The 23624-nt window shown below is 36.2% G+C and overlaps 2 protein-coding genes and 4 pseudogenes across 4 annotated transcripts; 4 read left to right on the forward strand and 2 right to left on the reverse strand.

Moving 5' to 3' along the window:
• Window positions 1-2196: 2196 nt before the first annotated feature.
• On the reverse strand, window positions 2197-5866 carry LOC147933521 (uncharacterized; annotated as a pseudogene). Its single transcript, XR_015572648.1, has 2 exons — window positions 2886-5866; window positions 2197-2803 (listed from the first exon to the last, which is right to left on the reverse strand). The product of XR_015572648.1 is annotated as an uncharacterized LOC147933521 (transcript).
• A 105-nt stretch (window positions 5867-5971) lies between these two features.
• On the forward strand, window positions 5972-6400 carry LOC104720975 (transcription factor bHLH25 pseudogene; annotated as a pseudogene).
• A 1343-nt stretch (window positions 6401-7743) lies between these two features.
• Window positions 7744-8918, forward strand: LOC147933522 (uncharacterized; annotated as a pseudogene).
• An 8483-nt stretch (window positions 8919-17401) lies between these two features.
• On the forward strand, window positions 17402-19719 carry LOC104720976 (putative hexokinase-like 2 protein; annotated as a pseudogene). Its single transcript, XR_015573140.1, has 8 exons — window positions 17402-17675; window positions 17754-17904; window positions 17984-18238; window positions 18333-18488; window positions 18596-18694; window positions 18784-18914; window positions 18994-19075; window positions 19271-19719. The product of XR_015573140.1 is annotated as a putative hexokinase-like 2 protein (transcript).
• Window positions 19720-19975: 256 nt separating this feature from the next.
• On the forward strand, window positions 19976-21282 carry LOC104720977 (cytochrome c oxidase subunit 6a, mitochondrial). Its single transcript, XM_010438878.3, has 4 exons — window positions 19976-20219; window positions 20513-20619; window positions 20730-20772; window positions 20994-21282. Exons 1-4 carry the CDS (start codon window positions 20105-20107, stop codon window positions 21035-21037), a joined length of 309 nt encoding a protein of 102 aa, XP_010437180.1. The 5' UTR covers window positions 19976-20104; the 3' UTR covers window positions 21038-21282.
• Window positions 21283-21297: 15 nt separating this feature from the next.
• Window positions 21298-23618, reverse strand: LOC104720978 (uncharacterized). The gene is made up of 2 exons (XM_019233290.2): window positions 23439-23618; window positions 21298-23317 (listed from the first exon to the last, which is right to left on the reverse strand). The coding sequence occupies exon 2, from the start codon at window positions 23268-23270 to the stop codon at window positions 21519-21521; it is 1752 nt and encodes a 583-aa protein (XP_019088835.1). The 5' UTR covers window positions 23271-23317; window positions 23439-23618; the 3' UTR covers window positions 21298-21518.
• Between the last annotated feature and the right edge of the window lie 6 nt (window positions 23619-23624).

A 23624-nucleotide genomic window follows, 5' to 3' on the forward strand; every position in this document is an offset into this window, starting at 1 on the left:
CTTTGATCATGTATACTCTCATTTAAGAGTTTAGTTTTGATAAAATATCAAACATAATAATTTTTATATGTTTTTGTAAATATATACAACCTTCACTACTCTAACTTAATTAAACACATGTAACCCTAATACATGTGTTGGAGGATATAAACATAATTGTCTAATTTGGTGTTTTATTTATGTGATTATAGAAATTTAGTAAATATTAGATGTCACATATAAGTAGAAATGTATAAGTTGACATTTTTTGTACTCAAATTTGTAAAATTCTAAAATTAATGTAAGATACTCGCTAAACCGTTGTACTTTAAGACTCTATTGCGACTGACAGAAACAGATGCACAATCACTTTAGTGACAAAACAGTCGCAAAATATAAGTTCAGTCACAATATAGTCTCAATTTGTGACGTCTTTGTGACAATAAAATATTAGTCTAATTTTGTGTTAAGATTTTATAACCAAAAACATATTAGACATGACCCTTTGATCATGTATACTCTCATTTAAGAGTTTAGTTTTGATAAAATATCAAACATAATAATTTTTATATGTTTTTGTAAATATATACAACCTTCACTACTCTAACTTAATTAAACACATGTAACCCTAATACATGTGTTGGAGGATATAAACATAATTGTCTAATTTGGTGTTTTATTTATGTGATTATAGAAATTTAGTAAATATTAGATGTCACATATAAGTAGAAATGTATAAGTTGACATTTTTTGTACTCAAATTTGTAAAATTCTAAAATTAATGTAAGATACTCGCTAAACCGTTGTACTTTAAGACTCTATTGCGACTGACAGAAACAGATGCACAATCACTTTAGTGACAAAACAGTCGCAAAATATAAGTTCAGTCACAATATAGTCTCAATTTGTGACGTCTTTGTGACAATAAAATATTAGTCTAATTTTGTGTTAAGATTTTTTAACCAAAAAAATATTAGACAAAACATAACAGTCGCACTATAGTCTCAATTTATGACGTTTTTCTGACTATAAAATATTGATAAAATTAGAGAGAAAACATCATCGAAATTTCAATAAAATTATAATAACACTAGTGTTTGCGATTTCAATAAAATTACAAATACACAAATAATAAACATGAAAATTATTCATATTCCTCATTTTCATCTTCTTGATCTTCATCCTCATCTGAAGACGAAGACGACGACGAGTAGTTGCCACGAAATTCGTCTTCTTGTTCAGCATCGTTGATCTCAAAATCAAGTTCTTCATTAGGCTGATTACCATCTACGAAACTGTCAACTATGATCTCCTCTATTGAATCTGTCATTCCATCATCAACTGTTTGCTGCAATATAACAACCTCCTTTTGTTTTAAGTTCCCTTGTACAGCATGCCTTGGATTAACTTTCAGAACGTTGAGCCAAAGTTTTCGAGGTCGTTTAGTGTGAGGATATGAAAGATAACAAACTTGATCAGCTTGAGAACCTACACATAAAAAATGGTTCTCAATTAGATGTATATATATATCTATAAATATATATTTAAAATAGAACATTACCTAATATAAACGGTTCATAATGTCGGTATCTCCTTGATGACAACACGTCAACAATGCCTCCATCGCGTATTCGAGTGCCTTTGTCAATTGTAGAGTCATACCATTCACAATAGAAAAGTGTGACCCGTAAATTCAAAAATCCTGGATAGGTAAGCTCTATGATATTTTCAATGGTCCCGTAAAAATCGTCCTCGCCAGATGAATTGGAATAAGTTTGTCCTCGGACACATACCTCATAATTCATTGTTTTTTTAGTGAGACCGTGAGCTTTTGTGTGAAACAGATAACCTCTTGTAAAATATATAGGCCAAGACTTAACTTTATTTTCAGGACCGTCCACGATTTCATGGACCCATGGAGGAAAACTTTCAAAACCACCACGCACCTGTGCCAAATATATATACAAAATTTTAGATCACAATATTTATCATGTTGATATAATTAATTGGTGGATAGTAAAACATACATATTGCTTAATCCATTCATGGAAATCTTCTTCTCTTTTCGACCTAACATCTTCATCAGATAGTTTTGGATATTCATATCGAATTTGCGCCTCCAACAATCTGTATTTTATCAACAAAAAGTAAATATTTTAAAGTTTACCTAAGAACATATGGTTATAAATATACTTGGTAAATCAAAAATACCTCTCATGTTGCTGGAAATAATCACAATTGCGCAGAACATATGCGTGTGCACATTTATAATCTTTTTCAGTTAACCAAAATTCACTACTTTTTCCGCCTGGACGACCAACTTGAGTGAATATATCTGGTACTTGTATAGGATATACAGGTACTTCACCTTCTTCATGCCGAATTAACCTGTTAAAGTTTATTTTGTAAAACCTTTTCACAATTTTAGAAGTTGATAGAAAAATTCAATAATCATATTTGAAGTTTTACCTTCTTCTCCTTGTTGTAGAAATGTGTGAAGCGAAATAGTGTTCTGAGAAATAAGATATCTCATCATTCAAGTAGGATTGAACTATTGAGCCAACTGGATATCTTTTGTTCTTCGCTTTCCCTTTTAAACGTTAAAAAAACCTTTCGAAAGGATACATCCACCTATATTGCACAGGACCACCAAGTTGTGCTTCATAAGGTAGGTGAATAGGGAGGTGCTCCATTACATCAAAGAATGAAGGAGGGAAGATTTTCTCCAAATTACACAAGATCATGACAATATTATCCTTCAGAATTTCGAGGCGGGATTGCTCCAATGTTCTACTACATAGGTCGCGGAAAAATGCTCCAATCCCTACAAAGTTATAACATGTTATGTTGTTACATATAAATATAATATCAACAACTAAACCAAATTAAATGTTTAATTTATATACCTGAAATCGCCAGGTGGACATTACGCGGTAAAAGCTCTGCAAATATGAACGGAAGCAATCGTTCCATAAACACATGGCAGTCATGACTCTTCATTCCCGAAAACTTTCCATTTTTCATGTCAGCACAGCTAGCTAAATCTGCGACATATCCGTCTGGGAATCTAACATCTTCTTTTACCCATTTTAATAAAGCCTCTTTCGCTTTGGTTTTCAATCTCCAAATAGGGAATGGGGCTCTCCCTTGAGCATCTAGATGTAAATCTTGCCGGGAACAAAATCTTGCAATATCCAATCTTGACTGCACGTTGTCTTTCGATCTATCTTTTACATTCATAGTGGTGTACATCAAGTTATCAAAGACATTTTTCTCGACGTGCATCAAATCCAGGTTGTGCCTTAAATTCAGATCGACCCAGTACGGTAACTGCCATAATATGCTTTCTTTATGCCAATTATGCCATCTTCCGTAGCCTTTAACTTTCTTTTCGTGACCATTCCCACCGCAAATAGATGTTTTAGGTGCTTTGGCTTTCCTTATACGCTCATAGATAGCTTGACTACTCAGAGATGCTGGTGGCTCGTCATTCAATGAATCTTTTCCCTTCAGAAAGTCCTTTTTATTCTTCCGCATCGGATGACTTGTAGGAAGAAATCTCCTATGACAGTCAAACCAACATGTTTTCCTCCCAGCTGGTAATTGAAAAGCACCAGTGTCATCCATACAAATTGGACATGCTAATCTTCCATGTGTCGTCCATCCCGACAACATACCGTATGCTGGAAAATCGCTTATTGTCCACATAAGAACAACTTTCATGTTGAAATTTTGATTTAGTGAGATATTATAAGCCTCAACCCCATTATACCATAACTCCTTTAACTCATCGATTAATGGTTGGAGGAAAACATCAAGGCTGGCTCGTGGGTGGTTTGGTCCGGAGTTCAGAATCGTAAGAAATAAATACTCGCTGTTCATGCACATATCCGGAGGTAGGTTGTATGGAGTTAAGATCACAGGCCACAAAGTATGATTTTTGGAGACCCCAAATGGATTACAACCATCTGTACATAACCCAAGGTAAACGTTTCGTGGCTTTTGCGCAAATGTGGGATGTAAATGTTGGAAATTCTTCCATTCAGGCGCATCAGATGGATGACACATTACTCCATCTTCTGAATCATGCTCAGCATGCCATCTCATTGATGATGCGGTCTTCTCTGATTGGTACATCCTCTTCAATCTATCTGCAATAGGTAGATACCACATACGACTGAAGGGTATTCTAGTTCTACCCCCACTACTTTTGTACCTTGGCTTCCCACAGAACTTGCAATGCTCCAAATTCCCATCTTCTTTCCAAAATATCATACAATTCTCTATACATACATCAATTGTATGGTATGGCAATCCTATCTTTCGAACTAAATTCTCTGTCTCGTAGTATGAACCAGTAGCTTGATTACCCTCTGGTAAAACCTCCGTAAACAATTCAGCCCAATCGTCCATGCATGCCTCAGACAAATTATTATCAACCTTGATGTTTATGAACCTAGACGCCAATGATAGTTGCGAATGACCTTCATGACATCCATCATAAAGTGGACTATTTGCAGCATCTAACATGTCATAGAACCGTTTCGCCTCTTCAATGGGTTCTTCATGGATATGATCATATCCATGATCATATCCACTTTCATACTCATGATACTCATTAAAAGGCGTGGTACCATGAAATGCATCATTCACCATCTCAGCATATACATTTCCCTCAAATCCTATTGGCTGACTACCAGGTTGACTACCATGCTGACTACTAGTACTAGTATAATTTGTATTAGGATAATGACTACTAGTTCCTACCCCTAGCACGTCATAATCTTCACCATGTTCAGACCATACATAATAATTTGGCATAAATCCTTTACTATGCAAATGATTAGATATTGTCGTACCATGCAAAATAACATCGTTCTGACATTTTACGCAAGGACAGTAAAACCTACCTCCACTGTTTTGTGCCATAGGCTGGCTGTTTGCGAAATTCATGAACTGCTCAACTCCCGCCAAAAATTCTTTAGAGATATTATTTGTTCTTCCATCGATCCGATTATACATCCACTCTCGAGATGAATTCCACATAGCTTTTTTTTTTCTTTTCTTCTAAAAAAACAAATCTTCTTTCTCTCTTTTTTTTTCTTCTCTTCTAAAAAAAAAAAAAAATCTTTTTTTCACTACTTTTTTTTTATTCCGTCTCTCTACTTAGAAATGAATGAGAGTGATATGAATGGAATGGTGAGAGTGATGCGTTATATATAGTATAAATTTTGCGACTACTTTGCGACTCCAGTAAAAACAGTCGCAAATAAGGACTCCTTTGTAACTAAAAACTACATAATTGAGACAAATTAAAGCTCGAAACAGCTCAATACAAACGCAAACTGAAACATTTATCACGTTTTTTGCCGACATCAATAAGTGACTGCTTTGCGACTCTTTTGCAACAACGAACGGATGTGTCGCAAATAACGACGCATTTGTCACTGTTTTACCACGTAATAGAGACTCAAAAAAGGGTCACAAAAGTTCAGTACAAATCCACACTACCACATTTACCACGTTTTTTACCGACATAGTCACCGACTGATTTGTGACAATAAAATTAAAAGCAAAACAAAAGTGGCAAATACGTCGTGATTTAAAGACAGCTTTGCGACTAACTTTACTGACTTAATCTTCAGTTTATAGTTTGTCATAAATTGCGATTATTTTGCGACGCTCTATTTTTTCTCGATAAAATGTCCCAAAGTAGTCGCATAATAGCAACGAGTTAGCGACTACAGTTAATCGCCGTAAATTTGTGACTGTTTTACGTCCATTGTATTCGTCATCGTTAGTCCGTGGCAAAAGTGTCACAAAGTAGTCACAAAAGTTTGCGACTATAAATTCAGTCACAAAAAGTAGTCCCAAACGCCGTGTTTTCGTGTAGTGGGCTTCTGTGTTGGGAGATGCACTAAAACATATAAAGTATCTCCAAGAAAAAGTGGGAGAGTTGGAAGAACAGAAGAAAGAGAGAAAATTGGAATCAATGGTTCTTGTGAAGAAGTCTAAGCTGGTCTTGGACGATAATAATCAGTCATCTTCTTCTTCTTCATGTGAAGATGGATTTAAGGGCTTGGATCTGCCGGAGATCGAAGTAAGATTCTCGGATAAAGATGTTTTAATCAAGATCCTTTGCGCGAAGCAAAAAGTCCATATTGCCAAGATTATGGCTGAGATTGAGAAATTTCGTTCCTTAATAATAACTAATTCAAGTGTATTGCCATTTGGACCAACTCTTGACATCACCATTGTAGCTACGGTATGTCTCTATGCACACGCACAAATAAACAAAGAACTTGTTATTACTTCTAGATCAACATCTCTTAATGTTTATTTGCAGAAGGAGAGTGATTTCGACATGACACTCACGGATGTTGTAAAGAGCTTGAGGTCTGCTTTATCGAAGTTCATGTGATTGTTTCAAAGTTTCATGCTTATACGTTAGGAGATCTAGTTGAACATATAGAAGAATTAATCATAAGTGTTTTTATTCCATGAAGTTGTTCGTTTAAACATTGATAAGTTGTATGATTGATGGAATTTGTCGTCTCTATTTCACTTACTTTTCCCCCTTTTTTTGTATTCATATATTGAATTTCTAAAGATGTAAAGCACTTTCGTTTGTGTAAGTCAATGTTACGTTAATTATTTTTACGTGAAACATCGATGTCAAACTAAAACGCTTATTTTGTGATTAGTTAAAGGTTAAAGGATCTGTTATTATATTAGCAATGAACATATGTAAATCTTAATTACATACAAAATAAAGGAACAAAAATATTTAATCAAAGTGATATACAAGAAAAATCAATTTACTAATTCTTGATTAATAACATGATAAGTCGTGGAATGCGACAGGACGACCAAGTCTTTCCTCCCGTATAATTAGGACAAATCGTGATTCGTGAATTAGAAAGTGGATAACTATCCTTGTCCTCCTTTCAGTTGTAATAAAAATATTATATACCTGAACTTAAAAAAGGAATAATATATACATAAATACCTGTTTATCTTGTTGCAAAACGTCCAAATCGTGGATTATAAATACCAATATAATTATATTATATATATATATACACATAAATATGCACATGTATTAATGTATAGTAGGATTGTTGACAAAAAATGTATATTGATCCAATTAAGTGAATATATATATATATATATATATATATATATATATATATCTTTTAAAAAATCTCTGATTAATAGTATTCTAACTCTTTTTTCGTGAAATTATATATATATATATATATTTAATCAACAACAAATCTTTCTAATCAACAAAAAAAAAAAAACTCTGATTAATACATACGGAAGAATATATTGATCTGCTGGACATAAATCTATAGGGGAAAAGATGTTCAAAATATATATGGAAATATATACAAAGTTGCAATAGTAGTCAAAGACTTTGGCAACGTCAAGAATTTGGAACAGATAAAAAGAATTCCGTCATTTGGGCTTAGTACTCTCTTTTTCTGATAGAGTATCTCAATTTATAGAAATAGAATTTTGTCTGGAAAAAACATTTTTCCTTTGTTCGAAACTCACCGTTTTCTCTTGTTTTCATCTTATTTGGGTAAAATCTCTCTGCTCGGCTAGGGTTTGTTCTTCATTTCTATCAGATTTCCCAGATCTTTCGTTTCTGCGGGTAGTGTATAGATAAGACAAAGCCCTTCGTCTTGTAGTTATCTTCTCGTTCTTGGAGTTTGATAAAAGTTGAAGTTCTCCAAATCTCAGATAGATCTAGTTAGAATGTCGGCAGCGATGGATAAAGCTATGACCGCTATGTCACTGGAGGAAGCGGAGGTCCCGTTTGTTATGCCTGATCTTCCTCAGTTCAGTTCCGGAGAGCAGAATAGGTTGAGTTTAATTGGAAGGCTTCTGAACCCTAAATGTCAGAATATGTCCAGCCTGATCTTAAACATGCCAAGGAAATGGCAAAAGGTAGGAAGAGTCCGTGGAGTGGCTTTATCGAAGGAAAGATTTCAGTTCATATTCGCGTATGAGCATGACCTGATTGAAGTTTTAGAGAAGGGGTTCCAATCTTACGATCAGTGGGGTTTAGTAATGGAAAGATGGTCTGCCAATCCTCCTCCTGATTCGCTTCAATTTGTAACTCTCTGGATCCAAATCAGAAATATACCCATTAATTACTACACAAAGGAAGCAATCACCCTTCTTGGTGAATTGGTGGGACAAGTCCTTGAAGTTGTTTTCAATCCTCTTCAGCCTCAGAATAAGGATTTCGTCCGGGTTAAGGTAAGATTCGACGTCTCAAAACCTCTGAGAAAATCAAAGATTATTAATCTGCCTGGGGTTTGTCAACCACTGTCTTTTTCTTCTATGAGAGAGTTCAGAAAAGATGCTACAACTGTCAAAGACTCACTCATATTGATGATAACTGTCCCTTGATTCTTAAACAAATCCAAGATCAGATTATCAATAGGAAGATGGGGAAAAAGGTTGAAAAAGCCAAACCTGAGTTGATTATCAAGGAGGATGATCCCCTTTTTGGGGTTTTGAGAGAGGACCAGGTTGGTATACACCCTCTTTTAGGAAGGCCAAGAATTGCTCCAGATGTTCTAGATGGGATGCGGCAGTATTTGAGTCTAGCTTCAGAAGAAGACAAAGCTCTTAAAGTCGAGAAAGTTAAGAAATCTGTGGCTGAAGTAGAAAAAGATCCGATCGCTCAGAAAACTGTTCTTCGTCTGGAACCGGCTCCCATTATCTCATTGGATTTCAACAGAGGGAAAGGCCTTGCCTTCAGCTTTGATTCCTCTGAGATGTCTTCGTCAGCTACTCCGAGTTTGGCGGAAGGAGATAAGTTGATGGCAGGGGCTTTTCAAGCGGAAAGGAATAGAGTGCAAAGGCAGGATACTATGAAATTTTCCGAAGGGATGCATCTAGTAGACTACTCCTTGTCCTAGAGTGATCTTCAGACTTTTCCAACGGCTTATGCGGTTGGTTTCAATGAGGCCAGCCCTTCCGGGACACAGTCTAAAAGAGGATGGGGTAGGAAAAGACCCTATGTCAGTAGGCGAAAGCCAAAATCTCCAGCTCCTCAACTGGTGGAGGGAGAGGTCCCTCTGAAAATTGGTCTACAAACTGGTTATATGGAGAAAAGGAAAGGAGACATAAATACTCAGGAAGGTCAAAAAGTCGCAAGGCGCAAAAAACAAGAAGTGGTCCTAAATGAGGGACCGTCCAATATCTAATGAGCATCCTGAGCTGGAACTGTCAAGGATTGGGGCGGTCTCAAGATTTGACAGTTCAGCGTCTCTTGGAAATGCGTAAAAAACATTTCCCTGAGATTTTGTTTTTAATGGAGACTATGAACATAAGAGATGTGGTTGTAGATATTCAATGTTGGCTAGGATATGATCATGTATATACGGCGAATCCTGTAGGGAAGTGTGGAGGTCTGGCTTTATTTTGGAAGAAGAATATAGAGATCGACTTCCTGTTTGTTGATAAGAATGTTTTGGACCTGAAGGTAAACTTTGGTGGTGCAACTTTCTTCCTTTCATGTGTTTATGGAAACCCCAATAGCAGCCTCAGAAATAGGGTTTGGGAACGACTGAATAGGATTGGGATTCCAGGGAAGGAGAGCTGGTGTATGATAGGAGATTTCAATGAGATCCTCCACAATGGAGAGAAGTTAGGAGGACCTAATAGAAGTGAGGCATCTTTTGTGGATTTTGCAGAAATGCTGAGAATCTGCGAAATGTCGGAGCTGTCTAGTACTGTAATAGTTTTACTTGGGGAGGAAGAAGAGGGGATCTTTGGATTCAGTGCAAGCTGGGTCGATGCTTTGGAAACAAAGAATAGCTAAAGATGTTTCCAGCGGCTAATCAAGCTTTCTTAGAAAAAAAATACTTTGATCACTCACCGGTCTTGGTCTCTTTAGTCTCTTCCCAGAAAAGGTATAGAGGCTCTTTTCGCTTTGGTAAGCGTTTTTTGCATAAACCGATGGTTAAAGAATCAATTGAGAGGGCTTGGTCAGCCTCCTCCTCTTTTTTTGGACAACGAGTCTCAGAAAGATTAAGAAGGTATCGAAGGGCTCTCAGTAAGTGGAAAAGAGATAATACTACTAACTCTCAGGTAAAGATCACCAAGATCCAAGAGGAAATTGAAGCTGAGCATGCATCCACTCAACCTTCTTTTTCAAGAATGGCGACTTTAAGGAGAGATATGGTAGTTGCTCATAGAGAAGAGGAGAGTCATTGGACGCAGAAATCAAGGAAGCAATGGTTACATTCGGGGGACAAGAACACTAAATATTTCCATAGCTCGGTCAAAGCAGATAGATCAAAGAATGCTTTAGTCAAACTTATTGATGAAGCTGGAATGACTCAGAAAATCAGAAGCATCCAAAGGAGATGTGGCTACTCAATATTTCCAGAATCTCTTTGCATCTTCTTACCCTATGGAATCGGATCTCCAGCTCTTTCAAGACTTTGTTCCCAAAGTGAATGCAAGAATGAATAATTCTCTTATAACCGAGGTTACAAAAGAGGAAGTTAGACAAACAGTTTTTTCAATCAGTCCCTCAAGGGCGCCTGGAGCAGATGGAATGACTGGCTTGTTCTTTCAAAAATACTGGAATATGGTGGGTGAGCAGATTACTAAGGAGGTTCTCAGTTTCTTCAAAGATGGTTCTTTTGACAAAGAATGGAACTTTACTCAACTTTGTCTTATCCCCAAGAAGGTAAACGCGTCTTCTATGTCGGATTTAAGACCAATCAGTCTCTGCTCAGTGATGTACAAAATCATTTCAAAGATTATGGTTGTGAGGCTTAAGCCTCTGCTTCCTGATATAATCTCTCCAAACCAATCGGCTTTTGTTCCGGAGAGATTTATATCAGAAAACATCATCATTGCGCATGAGGTTGTTCACAGTTTGAGAACGGATGAGGAAACTTCAAAGCATTATATGGCTGTAAAAACAGATATGTCGAAAACATTCGATAGAGTGGAGTGGAGCTATCTGAAGGCTCTGCTAGTAGCGATGGGATTCCATCCGATATGGATTAGCTGGGTAATGGAGTGTGTCACAACAGTCTCCTACACCGTCTTAATCAATGGTCAAGCTTTTGGAATGATAACTCCAGAACGAGGATTGCGACAAAGGGACCCTCTGTCCCCTTTTCTTTTCGATTTATGTACTGAAAGATTAACACACCTTCTGAATAAATCTGAACTAGAAGGTCGAATATCTGGTCTACAGTTCACAATGGAAGGACCCTCGATTAACCACTTATTATTCGCAGATGACAGCTTATTTGTTTGTCGGGCAGATGAGAATCAATGTGAAGCTCTCCTATAGATTCTGCAAAGTTATGGTCGAGCAACTGGCCAAAACCATCAATCTAGCCAAGTCGTCTATTACTTTCGGAGCAAAGGTGGATGAGAGAGTTAAGGACCTTATAAGAATCAAGCTGAATATCTCCAATGAAGGGGGAGCAGGAACTTACCTAAGATTACCGGAGTGCTTCAGTGGATCCAAAGCAGATATGTTAGCCTACATACATGAAAGAATGAAGCACCGCTTTCGGGATGGTTTGCTAGATCCTTGTCTCAAGGAGGGAAGGAGATTTTGATCAAATCAGTGGTGATGGCTATGCCAATCTACGCTATGTCCTGCTTCAGATTGCCAAAGTCAACGTGCTCTACCCTGTCAAGTGCTATGTCTGATTTCTGGTGGAATAATATGGAGAATCAGCCGAAAATTCATTGGGTCTCTTGGAATAAGCTTTGTCTTTCTAAGGCTCAGGGAGGTTTGGGATTTAAAGATATTGAAGCTTTCAACCAAGCTTTGTCGGCAAAGCAAGCTTGGAGGCTCCTCCACAAGCCGAATTGTCTCTTCTCCCTCTTCATGAAGAGTAGATACTTTCCTGATGATGGTTTTCTTAATGCTTCTTTAGGCCCCAGACCATCTTTTGCTTGGAGGAGTATTCTTTTTGGTAGAGAGTTGTTAGTCAAAGGATTAAGACATTGTATTGGGAATGGAGCTTCTACAAATGTCTGGACAGGACAATGGCTTCTTGATGGCCAAATGCGAGCCCCTCTTATGAAGAATATCCTAGTCGACCTGGAGCTTACGGTAGAAAGCCTAATAGATCCGTTAACAAAAAGGTGGATTCTTCCTTCTCTACATGAGTTTTTTTACCCTAGGGACATCGCTTTAATTCGCAAGATAAATCCAGTGGTTTCTTCTCATGATTATAAATGTTGGCAACACAATAAGAGTGGAGAATACTCAGTCCGTTCAGGTTATTGGCTGGCAGTTCAGGAACGTAATGCAGAGGCTATTCTTGAGGCTGATAGGCAACCTTCCTTAAATGTTATAAAAGAGAAAATCTGGGAATCTCTAACCCCAACCAAGCTCAAAATTTTCATGTGGAAGACAATCAGTGGAGCACTCCCTGTGACTGAAAGACTTAAGACAAGAGGAATCCATCTAGACATGAGATGCCAAATTTGTGGAATGGAGGGAGAATCAATAAACCATTTGTTGTTCATCTGTCCTTTAGCTCGACAGATTTGGGCTCTTTCGGATACACCCTCTCCAGAATCGGGGTTTAATATTAACTCTCTCTATCTGAATCTTCACTATGTCTTGATGCTAGCTAAGAAGGCCAATGGTGAAGGAAATGTGAGGCGTACAATGCCTTGGATACTTTGGAATCTTTGGAAAAATCAAAACAATTTAGTCTTCGAAGGTTGGACTTCTCAGATTCCTCACATGATCGATAAGATAAAGGAGGATACAGCACAATGGTTCCTAGCTCAGATAATTGAAGAGGAAGAAGTTCAAAGAGAAGTCTCTCAAGACTTATTGTCAAAACCTCCTTGGCGACCACCTGAGAGATCATGGCTTAAATGCAACTTTGTCTATTCATGGGATAGAGATAAGAATCTTGGAGGAGCGTCATGGGTACTCAAAAATTACAAAGGTATGGTTTTGCTCCACTCTAGGAAAGCTTTTAGTAGAATGGATTCAAAACTGAAGACAGAATTGGAATGTTGGCTTTGGGTTCTTGAAAGTCTCAAAAATCTAAAGATTAGGCGGGTTATACAAGCAATGGAGTCTTCAGACTTATTGCAGGCCATACAAAGACCTGAAGCTTGGTCATCTTTCAAATTTCACTCTAAATTACTGCAGTTGTCCTTAAAGTCCATACCTTTTTGGAAACTTCAAAAAGAGAATAGAAGCGCTAACAAAGGAGCATTCCTGATTGCTCAAAGCATTACTAATGAGACTCGTTTACAATCATATGTAGCAGCTGGGCATCTTTTTTGGTTGCATGAGCTTTTCACTTAAAGAGAGTTTCATTACTCATATGTAATGTCTTTTTGGACTCTCTTGTTTAGCTGTTGATTGTCTAAGATCCTTAATTTTTGGGTGGGATTTAACTTTGGAGGATGTATATTGTAAGAAACTCTTAGTACTATTAAATATATGGAATCATTCAGTCGAAAAAAAAAAAAGGTCAAGGACTTTGGCACTGTTCTTCTCAGTTCATCCTTCACGTGTTACATGGTATTTGGGTGGGTATCAAAACCTAAGTGTTTCCCGTTGACAACGCACCTATTCTCTGTTTCGTCATTTGTGGATGGATAAGTCCTGATTTAAGTTTTGATCAACTTTCCCATTTATTTTAATTTATTTATGTCTTATGAGAGAGGAAAAAGGAAAATAAATATATATATAACGGGCAAGTTCCTTAAGAACCGGGTTACCAAATACATACAAAGAAGTTTATTAAATTCTAATTACAAACGTGGGATATTATTATTTTAATATATATTAATATTTTTAAAGTATATTTTGTGTTATGTTCTTTTAGTTTTATTTATTTAAAATTTTATTTATAACATTAATCTCTAAAATTTTTCCAAAAATAACATTACTTCAGATTTTGTTTCCTAAATATTTTACAAATCATTCCAACCAAAAAAATACAGCAGAATAAATACAAAAACAAAAACTATGATATATTTAATCATATTTTCTATTTTGTATTAAAGATATTCTATCTATGAATCATTTGCAAACAAATAAAACAATAATTTGATTTCTATATTATTTTTCAAAACCTGTGAGTTTTGATTTTTAACATAAGAAGAACTTCGATTCACATTTATTTAAGAATTATAATTAATATATATAAACTTAATAAAAAATTAAAATATTACAAATATGTAAAATTAGTTTTTTTTAAAATACTATATAATATGGCTATATAGTAGATGGGTTATAAAGAGAACATGTTGGAATTAATAAAATATCATTAAATTTGTGCCAACACGGGTTAAATCCTCATTTTATTATTTGTCAACACTATTAATATTAGAATATTTGACATATAAAAATTAAGTTGATTTAACTAAGATTATGTAAAATAACTAAATCATTAAGAAAAACGTGACTTAATCATTTATAAATGACTTACTATGTATTTAGATCCCTTATTTTCTGTTATAATAATTAACAATCAAAATAGAATATCAAACACTAAACAAAACAAACGAAAGATAACAAACAAATGGTAAGGGCATCTCCAACCCCACTCTATTTTAGAGTCAAAACTCTATTATAGAGCAACATTTGCTTCAACCCTACTCTATATTTTCCTCTAAAATAGAGAAAATGATATGATTGCTCTTTATAGAGTAACTCTATTTTCACCTCTATTTTTTTACACTAACTCTATTTTCACCTCTAAAATAGATAATACATGGGAGGAAAACAATGCTTTATTTTAGAGTTGCTCTATTTTAGAGGAAAAAATAGAGTAACACATTGGAGATGGTCTAATGAACTATATTGCGGGTTAAAAAATTAATATAAACATTAACCAGAGCTTTCTCTGAAAATATTAAGGCCACAAGCCCATTTTTTTTTTGTGGGACCAATTATACATCAATATTTTTTTAAAAAAACTTGAAAAACACCGAGAAGACTAGAAAAGATTTGAACCATTGATGGTACTAATATCCTACCTTTTTACCAGTTTTTAGGAAAAATGATCTAATATTGACTATCTTATTTGGAGGTCACAAGCATGTGCTTTACCTACCTGTGTCAAGGGCCAGCTTTGCATTTAGCCGCACAAACAGTCGGAAAATTTAGTAATTCCTTTATGAAATACATTCAATATTTAACAAACAAATACAATATAAAATATAAATAGTAATAAAAATTATATGCACGCGGTGTACGACGGGTTAAAATATAGTTTAGTATATTTTTGATTACAATACCAATGTAAAACCAATTATAAACTCTGCCGAGTTCGGATTTGTCTTTGTTGAGTCCAAATAATCCAACGGCAATATGTATAACTAACTATTTTTCTGTCAGTTCTCATTATAGTTTTCTTTTTAAATGAACAAGTAATACATTATATGATCTGTCAAATGCAATGACTTTGAGTAAGAACATACCTTTTTAATAGCTGATGTGAACATTTAAAAACTAGTAAAATTATGACAAAGTACTCTGGCTAATACGATAACAAAAACAAACAAGAACATTGTATGACGACCGTCAAGATTTGTCCTGATTGTCATATGATTTTTTTGGACGGCATGTCTAGATCGCAATACCACAAAACAGTATTAGAAAGAAATTACGTCACATCATAATATATAAAAAATTACGTAACATCAATGTTGTTAAGAGTTACTTTGCATGCCTATTGGTGGTAATATTGGTTGCATAAATAGAAAATATTAAAGTATAGTTATATATATATTTATGTAATGAGTTTGATTGGGTTGATCAATTCTCTATAATATCTCGAGATTCTCAATGCCTCTTAGCATACGGCCGTCCAATTTAGGCGTATGGTTTGGTAGATAATGGTCTTTGCAGAAGTGGTTATCACAAATTTAGTTATACATATGCAGTTAGATGTTTACTAAACATATTTGTATGTTATCACAAATCATAATTAACAAAAAGAAAAATCCACTAATTCATCATTGTTTTCACGTCACAAAACGGAAATTTTAGTAGCTAATCAATTGCAATAAACTGTAAAAAAAAAGAGTAAACAGTTGCGATGTTAATTAAGCTAATGAGAAAAATCAGCTACTTCTGGATGATTAACATAAATATTCTATTAGAAAAAGAAGAAGGAATCAGCTGCTTCATGTGACTCTTGTTGCTTTCAAATGCACAATATATAATCCAAAAGTCGACATCCACACGATATGAGATGACGACTCGCTCTATATATAATACATATGCTAACCCGATCCTTTTCCATTATTGAGTTGAAAACTGGGGAAGTTCTATTTTTGGCATATACAAAAATGAAACTATAAAAACGTGGGAATTTTCCAAATTCAGTATATTATCAAATGTGATATCGGGTCACTTTGCTCTTTGCATCACCTTTAAACAATAAAATAATACAATCTCAAGTGAAGCCATATATAATTAACGTGCATGGTCAAAATCATAGACTATTTAATATTTTTATAAAATTGAAAATTATGTTTTTATGACACTACATTCACATTCCAGTAAAATTTTAAAATTATTTTCCTCTCTGTCTCAATTTACAGATAGTTTTTTTTTTTTTGGTCTTTCAAAGTATACTTTTTTTTTATAAGCGAGTGTCTTTCAATTGAAAAGACCCACTCGCCTCGAAGCATCCAAATTATAAGGAACAAGCACACGACCAATCACAGGAATCGCCCTTGGCACACCATGTGAGCTGCGCTATTCACGTGATGTCACGTGTGCATCACTAGACCCCCTAACCCTAATTTGTAGTCATTAACTCATTAATTTCTCGACACGATTGGGCAACTTGTGTGTTCTTTGTTTATGGAAAAGCCAGCTAGTATTAATGATACGAATGACAAAAGCAGTATACAACTACCTCAAATTGTACAAACGCTTTTTTATTGCTAGCGCAAATATGTTTCAGATGGGTACAATGGCGACCTAGTGAAGATATCCTCAAGTACTTAAGTCTAGCTCGCTTCCCTTGAGGTTTATTTATACATATATATGGGTTACACAGCACTCACATGGTTACGACTGATTCATCTCTCTATTGTATATATTGCTGGTTTGATTATACTATGAAGAGTTTTTAGTTGGGCTAATGAAATCAATTTGAAATTATTAAACTATAAATTTTGTTTTTTTACAGTATTTAACTAATCAATACGAGTTAAATACTGATAAGTGATAACAAAAAGAAATTAAAGTTATTGACAAACAAAAAAGGATATTTTCCTTAAACCGAATTATCCGATTTAAAGAATAAAAAGAAAAGGTTGAATGATTCAAACTTGATACGCAAAACAAGCTAACAACAACATAAAACGCATCTTATTTTTTTGAGATTGTTACTGTGTTGAATCAGAGATCAGGAATAGTTAAACTTGTAAAAACAATGACAAGAAAAGAGGTGGTTATGGCCGTGACGGCTGCAACGGTTACAGGGGTTGCAGCGGCTGTACTAATGAGCCGGTGGATTCGGACGAAGGAGCGACGGCGGAAACAAACGCAAAGGATTTTAAGGAAATTTGCTAGAGAATGCGCCACGCCGGTCTCTAAGCTATGGGTGGTGGCGGACGCCTTGGTCGCTGACATGACCGCCTCTCTTTTGCGGTTCCCTTAACATGCTCGTTTCATTCGCCGGTTCTCTCCCTTCCGGGTAAGTCATCAGAATCCTCTGTTTTGCAACAGAGAGTATCATTAGATTACAATTACTAAACGATATAATGATTTGTAGTGATGAGAAAGGGGTACACTATGGAGTTAACTTGAGAGGCAAGGAACTTTTACTGTTACGTGGGAGTTTACGAGGTAATGAAGAGCCTATTTCCGATGTACATAAGCAAGAGATTCCGATCCCTGACGATGTTTTAAACGGTTCTTTCAAGGTATGAATTATATAGAAACACATCTTGGATTACACGTTAGGTTTACTTAAAGTTTTAAGTTTTTTTTTTGTGGATTCAGGAGTTGTGCGATTTCATATCATTAGAGCTTGTTAAATTTCTTGCGATGAACCCTGGTGAAGAAACAGAGGAAGTGAAGAATCTCGGGTTTACATTGACTCGCTCTGTTGACCAGATTGGATCAGGTTCAATATTGGCGATACAAAGGAAGAGTTTAGCAGATGATGATGATAATAAAGTTCTGAAGGAGTTGGTGAATGGTATGAATGAATCACTGGAGAGCCATGGTCTGAATATTCGGATGAACACAGCGCTGGTAAGGGAGTCTAAAGATGATCCGAGATGAAGTTTAATTAGACTTTATAATTATAACAATCTCTAATTGAGTATCTTGTTGCTTTTGTGATCAGGTGGATAACACTGTAGGAGAGTTGGCTGGAGGAAGGTACTATCACAAGGACACTGTGGCTGCAGTATCATTAGGTATGGGAACTAACGCTGCCTACATTGAGCAAGCTCAAGAGGTTTCGATGTGGAAACCTGCGATACCCCAGCCACAAGAAATCGTATGTTAAGATACTTTAGAGTTTTCGACACATTGATCCAATATCGTTACAATAAAGCTTTCATGAAGTTATGATATCAAGTGGTTTTGTACATGATAAGATTGTAGGTTGTTAGCACAGAATGGGGAGATTTCAAATCTTGTCATCTTCCTACAACCGAGTTTGATACTTCTCTTGACGCGGAAAGCTTGAATCCCGGAAACCAAGTAAGAATTCATATCTCTGAGGTTATTTTAGGACAAATTCATTGTTTTGTGTTTTTTTTGAGAATTTTGGTTTTTTCCTCTGTTTTAAGGTGTTTGAGAAGATGGTGTCCGGAGGATACTTAGGGGAGATAGTGAGAAGAGTGTTGCTAAGAATGTCTGAAGAAACTGCTCTCTTTGGAAATGCATTGTCTCCAAAACTAACCATTCCTTACATTTTATGGTACGTTTACTGTCTTCTTTATTCCTTACATTTTTCTAAGTATTCATTCCCATGGCGAAAATTTTCGAGCTTAAATCAGGCCCCCAGACATGGCTGCGATGCATCAAGATATTTCCGAAGAACGAGAGATTGTGAACAGAAAGCTCAAGGAAGTTTTTGGGGTAAGACTCATCATTTGCTTTTCAAGTTATAAATTTTGATCATCTTTTTGCGTTTGCATTTACATCTAAAACGTAACATATTTTAGTTGTTTAATCAAATTCTTTAATGCAATATTTACCAAAAACTAGTAGAGTACAAGCGTTTGTGTTAAAATCAAGAACTTGTTGAATCTTGTGTATGTGAACCTTACATAGATAATGGATTCAACTCTTGCGGCAAGGGAAGTGGCGGTTGAAGTGTGTGATGTAGTAGCGGAACGAGCTGCTCGTTTGGCGGGAGCAGGAATAGTTGGGATGATAAAGAAGCTGGGAAGGTTAGAGAAAAAGATGAGCATTGTGATAGTTGAAGGAGGATTGTACGATCATTACAGAGTCTTTAGAAACTATCTTCATAGCAGCGTTTGGGAAATGCTCGGTGACGAGTTATCAGATCACGTCGTCATTGAACATTCTCACGGTGGATCTGCTGCCGGATCTCTCTTCCTTGCTGCCTGCCGCGGTGGCGACCAACAAGATACCGAAAGCTAATGATGATGATTGTGTTTTTTTTTTCTTTCTTTTGTTCCCTTTTAAGATTATATGAAGTCTTGAGCTATATATACTCTCACTCATTTGTTCAAATTAAGAAACAGAAAGTGGCAATGAGAAAATAAAATAAACACGTCAAATGTAATTTTTGTTTCTATTCTTTTTTGTTCTCTTAAAATTATATATAAATTTATTGAAACGTTGGAATCAGTTTAGAATTAATCATATAAAATTTTGTAAACATGGATTTTAGTATATAGTTTACAAATTACTTTCTTAGCAATTGTTGATGTTAAAAACAAAAGGAAACATCGATGGGCTAAAAATAGCCCAATGTAGAAAAGGCCCATTAATAACGGGTTTTAGTTTCAGATTCAACAACGGGTCCTCCTCCTGATTCAGAGTTGAGTGACATAAACATAACCCTTTTTTTCACATCTCTTCCACAATAGTCTCAAAGTCGCAACACGAAGGAAGAAGAAGAAGATCCCGGAGAATAATATGGCTACGGCGATTGTACGTTCAGCTCTTTCCCGAGCAGCGATCCGCGTAACTCCCAAGACATCCGTCGCTCCTAAACGAAGCTTCTCCTCTTCCGCCGGCCATGACGATGCTTGTAATTTGTCTCCCCTCTCTCTCTCTCTCTCTCTCTCTCTCTCTCGCTGTCCCTCTTTTACCATTTCGATTCGATCTAGGATCTCTGTGTTTTGATTTAGAATTAGGTCACCCTCGATTGCGATTTTTTGTTGATTGATATGCTCTGAGCTGATTAAGATTCATATGATTTTTTTTTTTTTTTTTGGGAATGAAATCTCTTGTTTGGGAACCAATTCGGATACCTAGCCAGCTCTGTTGATTTTTGAATGAATTCTGTAGATCAATTGATTTTATCCAAAAAATTTGGTACAGATGAAGCAGCGAAGTGGGAGAAGATAACGTATTTGGGTATTGCTAGTTGCACTGCTCTAGCCGCCTATGTTTTATCCCAGGGCCATCATCACGGTGAAGACCCTCCTGTAAGCCCCCTCCTTTGGATTTTACGCCTTTTAACTTCTCTGATTTGAAGAATTTTTAAGTCTTCACTGATTACTGCTATAACTTTTCTCTTGTTGTTTCCTTCTTGCAGGCCTATCCGTATATGCACATCCGCAACAAGGAGTTTCCTTGGGGTATGTGTGCCTCTTTACTGTTTTATGTTTGTGATCTGCAGCTTTGATGATGCGGTTTTAGCTCTCACATAGAATGTCTATTTTTTTTTTTTAATCATGGGTTCTCCTAAAAACCACATACCATAAGAGAGATCATCAATGAGTTATTTGTAACTTTGTTTTTTCCAAATCCGCAACTGTTTGGTTTCTGAATCCATGCTTTCTATTTTTGCCATTCTCAGGTCCAGATGGTCTGTTTGAGGTGAAGCACAATGATGGGCACTGAGTCTTGCGTGTACACAATGACGTCTTCTTTGGTTTATTTGAAAGGCTAAATGATTTACCGTATTTGTTCTTTAACGTTTGTTTGTCAACGATTTGCTACTTCAGTCTCGTTGCTTTTGTTGGGAATAAGAATTTATACTCTGCTTGGTATATTATCCAAGCCTTATGTCCTTCAAATCTCTTGTGATTCATTCTCAATAAAAAAAAAAAAAAAAAAAAAAAAAAGAGAAAACTTTTTGATGATAATAGAGTGAGAGAGACTGAGGCAGAACTAGATATGTATTGATAACTATCGAAAACTCAATACTACTGATTGGGACTTAAGACCCGTCATATGGTGAAAACTGGAAAGTATAGAATATGGATAATACAATACATAACAACTTCACTTCTTTAAGAAACATCATCACAGAGCAGCAACTTTGTTGCTGGATTATCCGTTGCTCGCTTCAGAAAGAGTTTCTAGATCAGTTCGAGCATCCTTACTTAGGTTGAGGCAGACTATCATCCAAAGTGGACTTGGTCTGTTCTTGATGGTTATGGATTTCCTCTGTTTTGCCATTTTTGTTGTTTTCCTCTTTCTCTGACTCTGTTTTTGCAGCATCATTCTCTGTTTCCTTTTTATCAGAATCTGAGTTGCCACTTCCTTTGCCGGATTCATTGGTCTGTTCTTGATGGTTATGTATTTCCTCTGTTTCGGCATTCTTGTTGTTTTCCTCTTTCTGTGACTCTGTTTTTGCAGTATCATCCTCTGTTTCCTTTTTATCAGAATCTGAGTTGCCACTTCCATTGCTGGATTCACTCTTGCTTTCATCAGTTTTTTGTTCGTCACTCTTTTCCTGTGTGTTTGAAGAATCAGTAGATTCCACCTGTTCAGTTTTCTTCTCACTGTTGGTGTTTTCCTTTTCCGTTGATACTGAAGACTCTTCTTTCTCTTGTTTCACAGTTTCTTTGATTTCATTCTTCTCTAAAGACTCTTCTTTCTCCTGTTTCACTGTTTCTTTGATTGCATTCTCCTCTTGAGAGAAAGACTCTTCCTTCTCCTTTTTCTCAGGTTGTTCCTCTTTGCTTTCCTCTTGAGATGAAGACTCTTCTTGCACCTTTTTCTCAGGTTGTTCCTCTTTGCTTTCCTCTTGAGATGACGACTCTTCTTTCCCCTGTTTTTGTTTTACAGCTTCTTTGGTTTCATTCTCCTCTTGAGATGAAGACTCTACTTTCTCACTTTTCTTGGGTTCTTCCTCTTGGGACGAAGACTCTTCTTTCTCCTTCTTCTCGGATTCATTGATCTTGCTTTCCTCTACATATGAGTGTTCAGAAGATTCTACCTTTTCCTTGTCATCTTCTTCGTTCTTCGTCTGTTGATAACCAGTGGAATTCCCACTTGATCCCGACTCATCACTCCCAGAAGTTTCTGAATTCTCAGTTGCATTGGAAGTTGACTGGTTAGTCTCATCAGGCAATTCACCGTTCGAATCAGAAAAACCCTTCTCACCTTCTGACTTCTCACCAGTCTTTGACTCAGACTCACTCTTTGTCTCTTGCTGCTCACCATCATCACTACCAGTCTCCCCATTCTCAGTTGTGTTGGAAGAAACTTGTTTAATAACAGAACCATCCAACACACCAGTCTTTGGACCTGACTCATCTTCATGGAAACTAACACTCTCAGTAGCGTTAGACTTACCCTCTTCCTCAACAACAACCTTTTCATTGCTCTTCTCCTCACTCGTCGTCCCATGCAATACCTCGCTGGACGCATCATCTCCCTTGTAATTCATCTCTCTAGCTTCTTCACTCTCATCAACAACAACCTTCTTCTCACTATCTCCATTGTTTGAATCATCCTCGTTCCCGGTACCTTCGGTTTCCTTCTCGTTATTATTCCCTTCTACCACTGCTTTATCCTCGCCTCTTTCCTCCTCCCTATCTACAATCTCATCAACATTCTTGCTGCTCCCTTCTTCATCTTCTTCAACTTCATCCTTCACATTCGTCGTCTCATCAACTACTCTAGGGTTAAGAAGATCTTTCCTTCCAAGCTTAACAACTTTGTTATCATCATCAACAACAACATCAAGAATCTTAGACCTCTCAACAAACTCAGATTTCTTCTCATGAGAATGCTTCATCTGATAAATCAGCCATATTCCAACACTAAGCAACAGAGTCAATTGAATACAGTGCTTCACTTTAATCCCCTTTGATCTCTGCCCTCTTCTTGGTGTTCTCACCATTCTTTTCTAACTTCGTTACTTCCAAAAAGCAACCTAATTTATATTCCCTAAAAACAAAACCAAAATTCATCGGAAGAACAAAACTAGAAATCAGATGAAATCGATAAAACCCTAAATACCTCAAGAAGCTGATTCAGTACAAATTATTAAAAAACAAAAAAAAAATACCTGGAAAAGATTGAGGAGTTGGATGAGAAAAATACAAACTTTGTGAGATTGAAAGATAAAGAAAAGAGAAATGTGAACACAGAAGAGAGAGTTCTTGGATCTCGCAAACTTTGCCACTAAAGAAAAAAAATCGTGCAACGCTTTCTTTGATCACAAACAAATTACGCAAACCTTTGACTTGGGAAT

The sequence above is a fragment of the Camelina sativa genome, chromosome 11 (assembly GCF_030686135.1).
Source record: "Camelina sativa cultivar CO46 ecotype springtype chromosome 11, ASM3068613v1".
Lineage (NCBI taxonomy): Eukaryota > Viridiplantae > Streptophyta > Magnoliopsida > Brassicales > Brassicaceae > Camelina > Camelina sativa.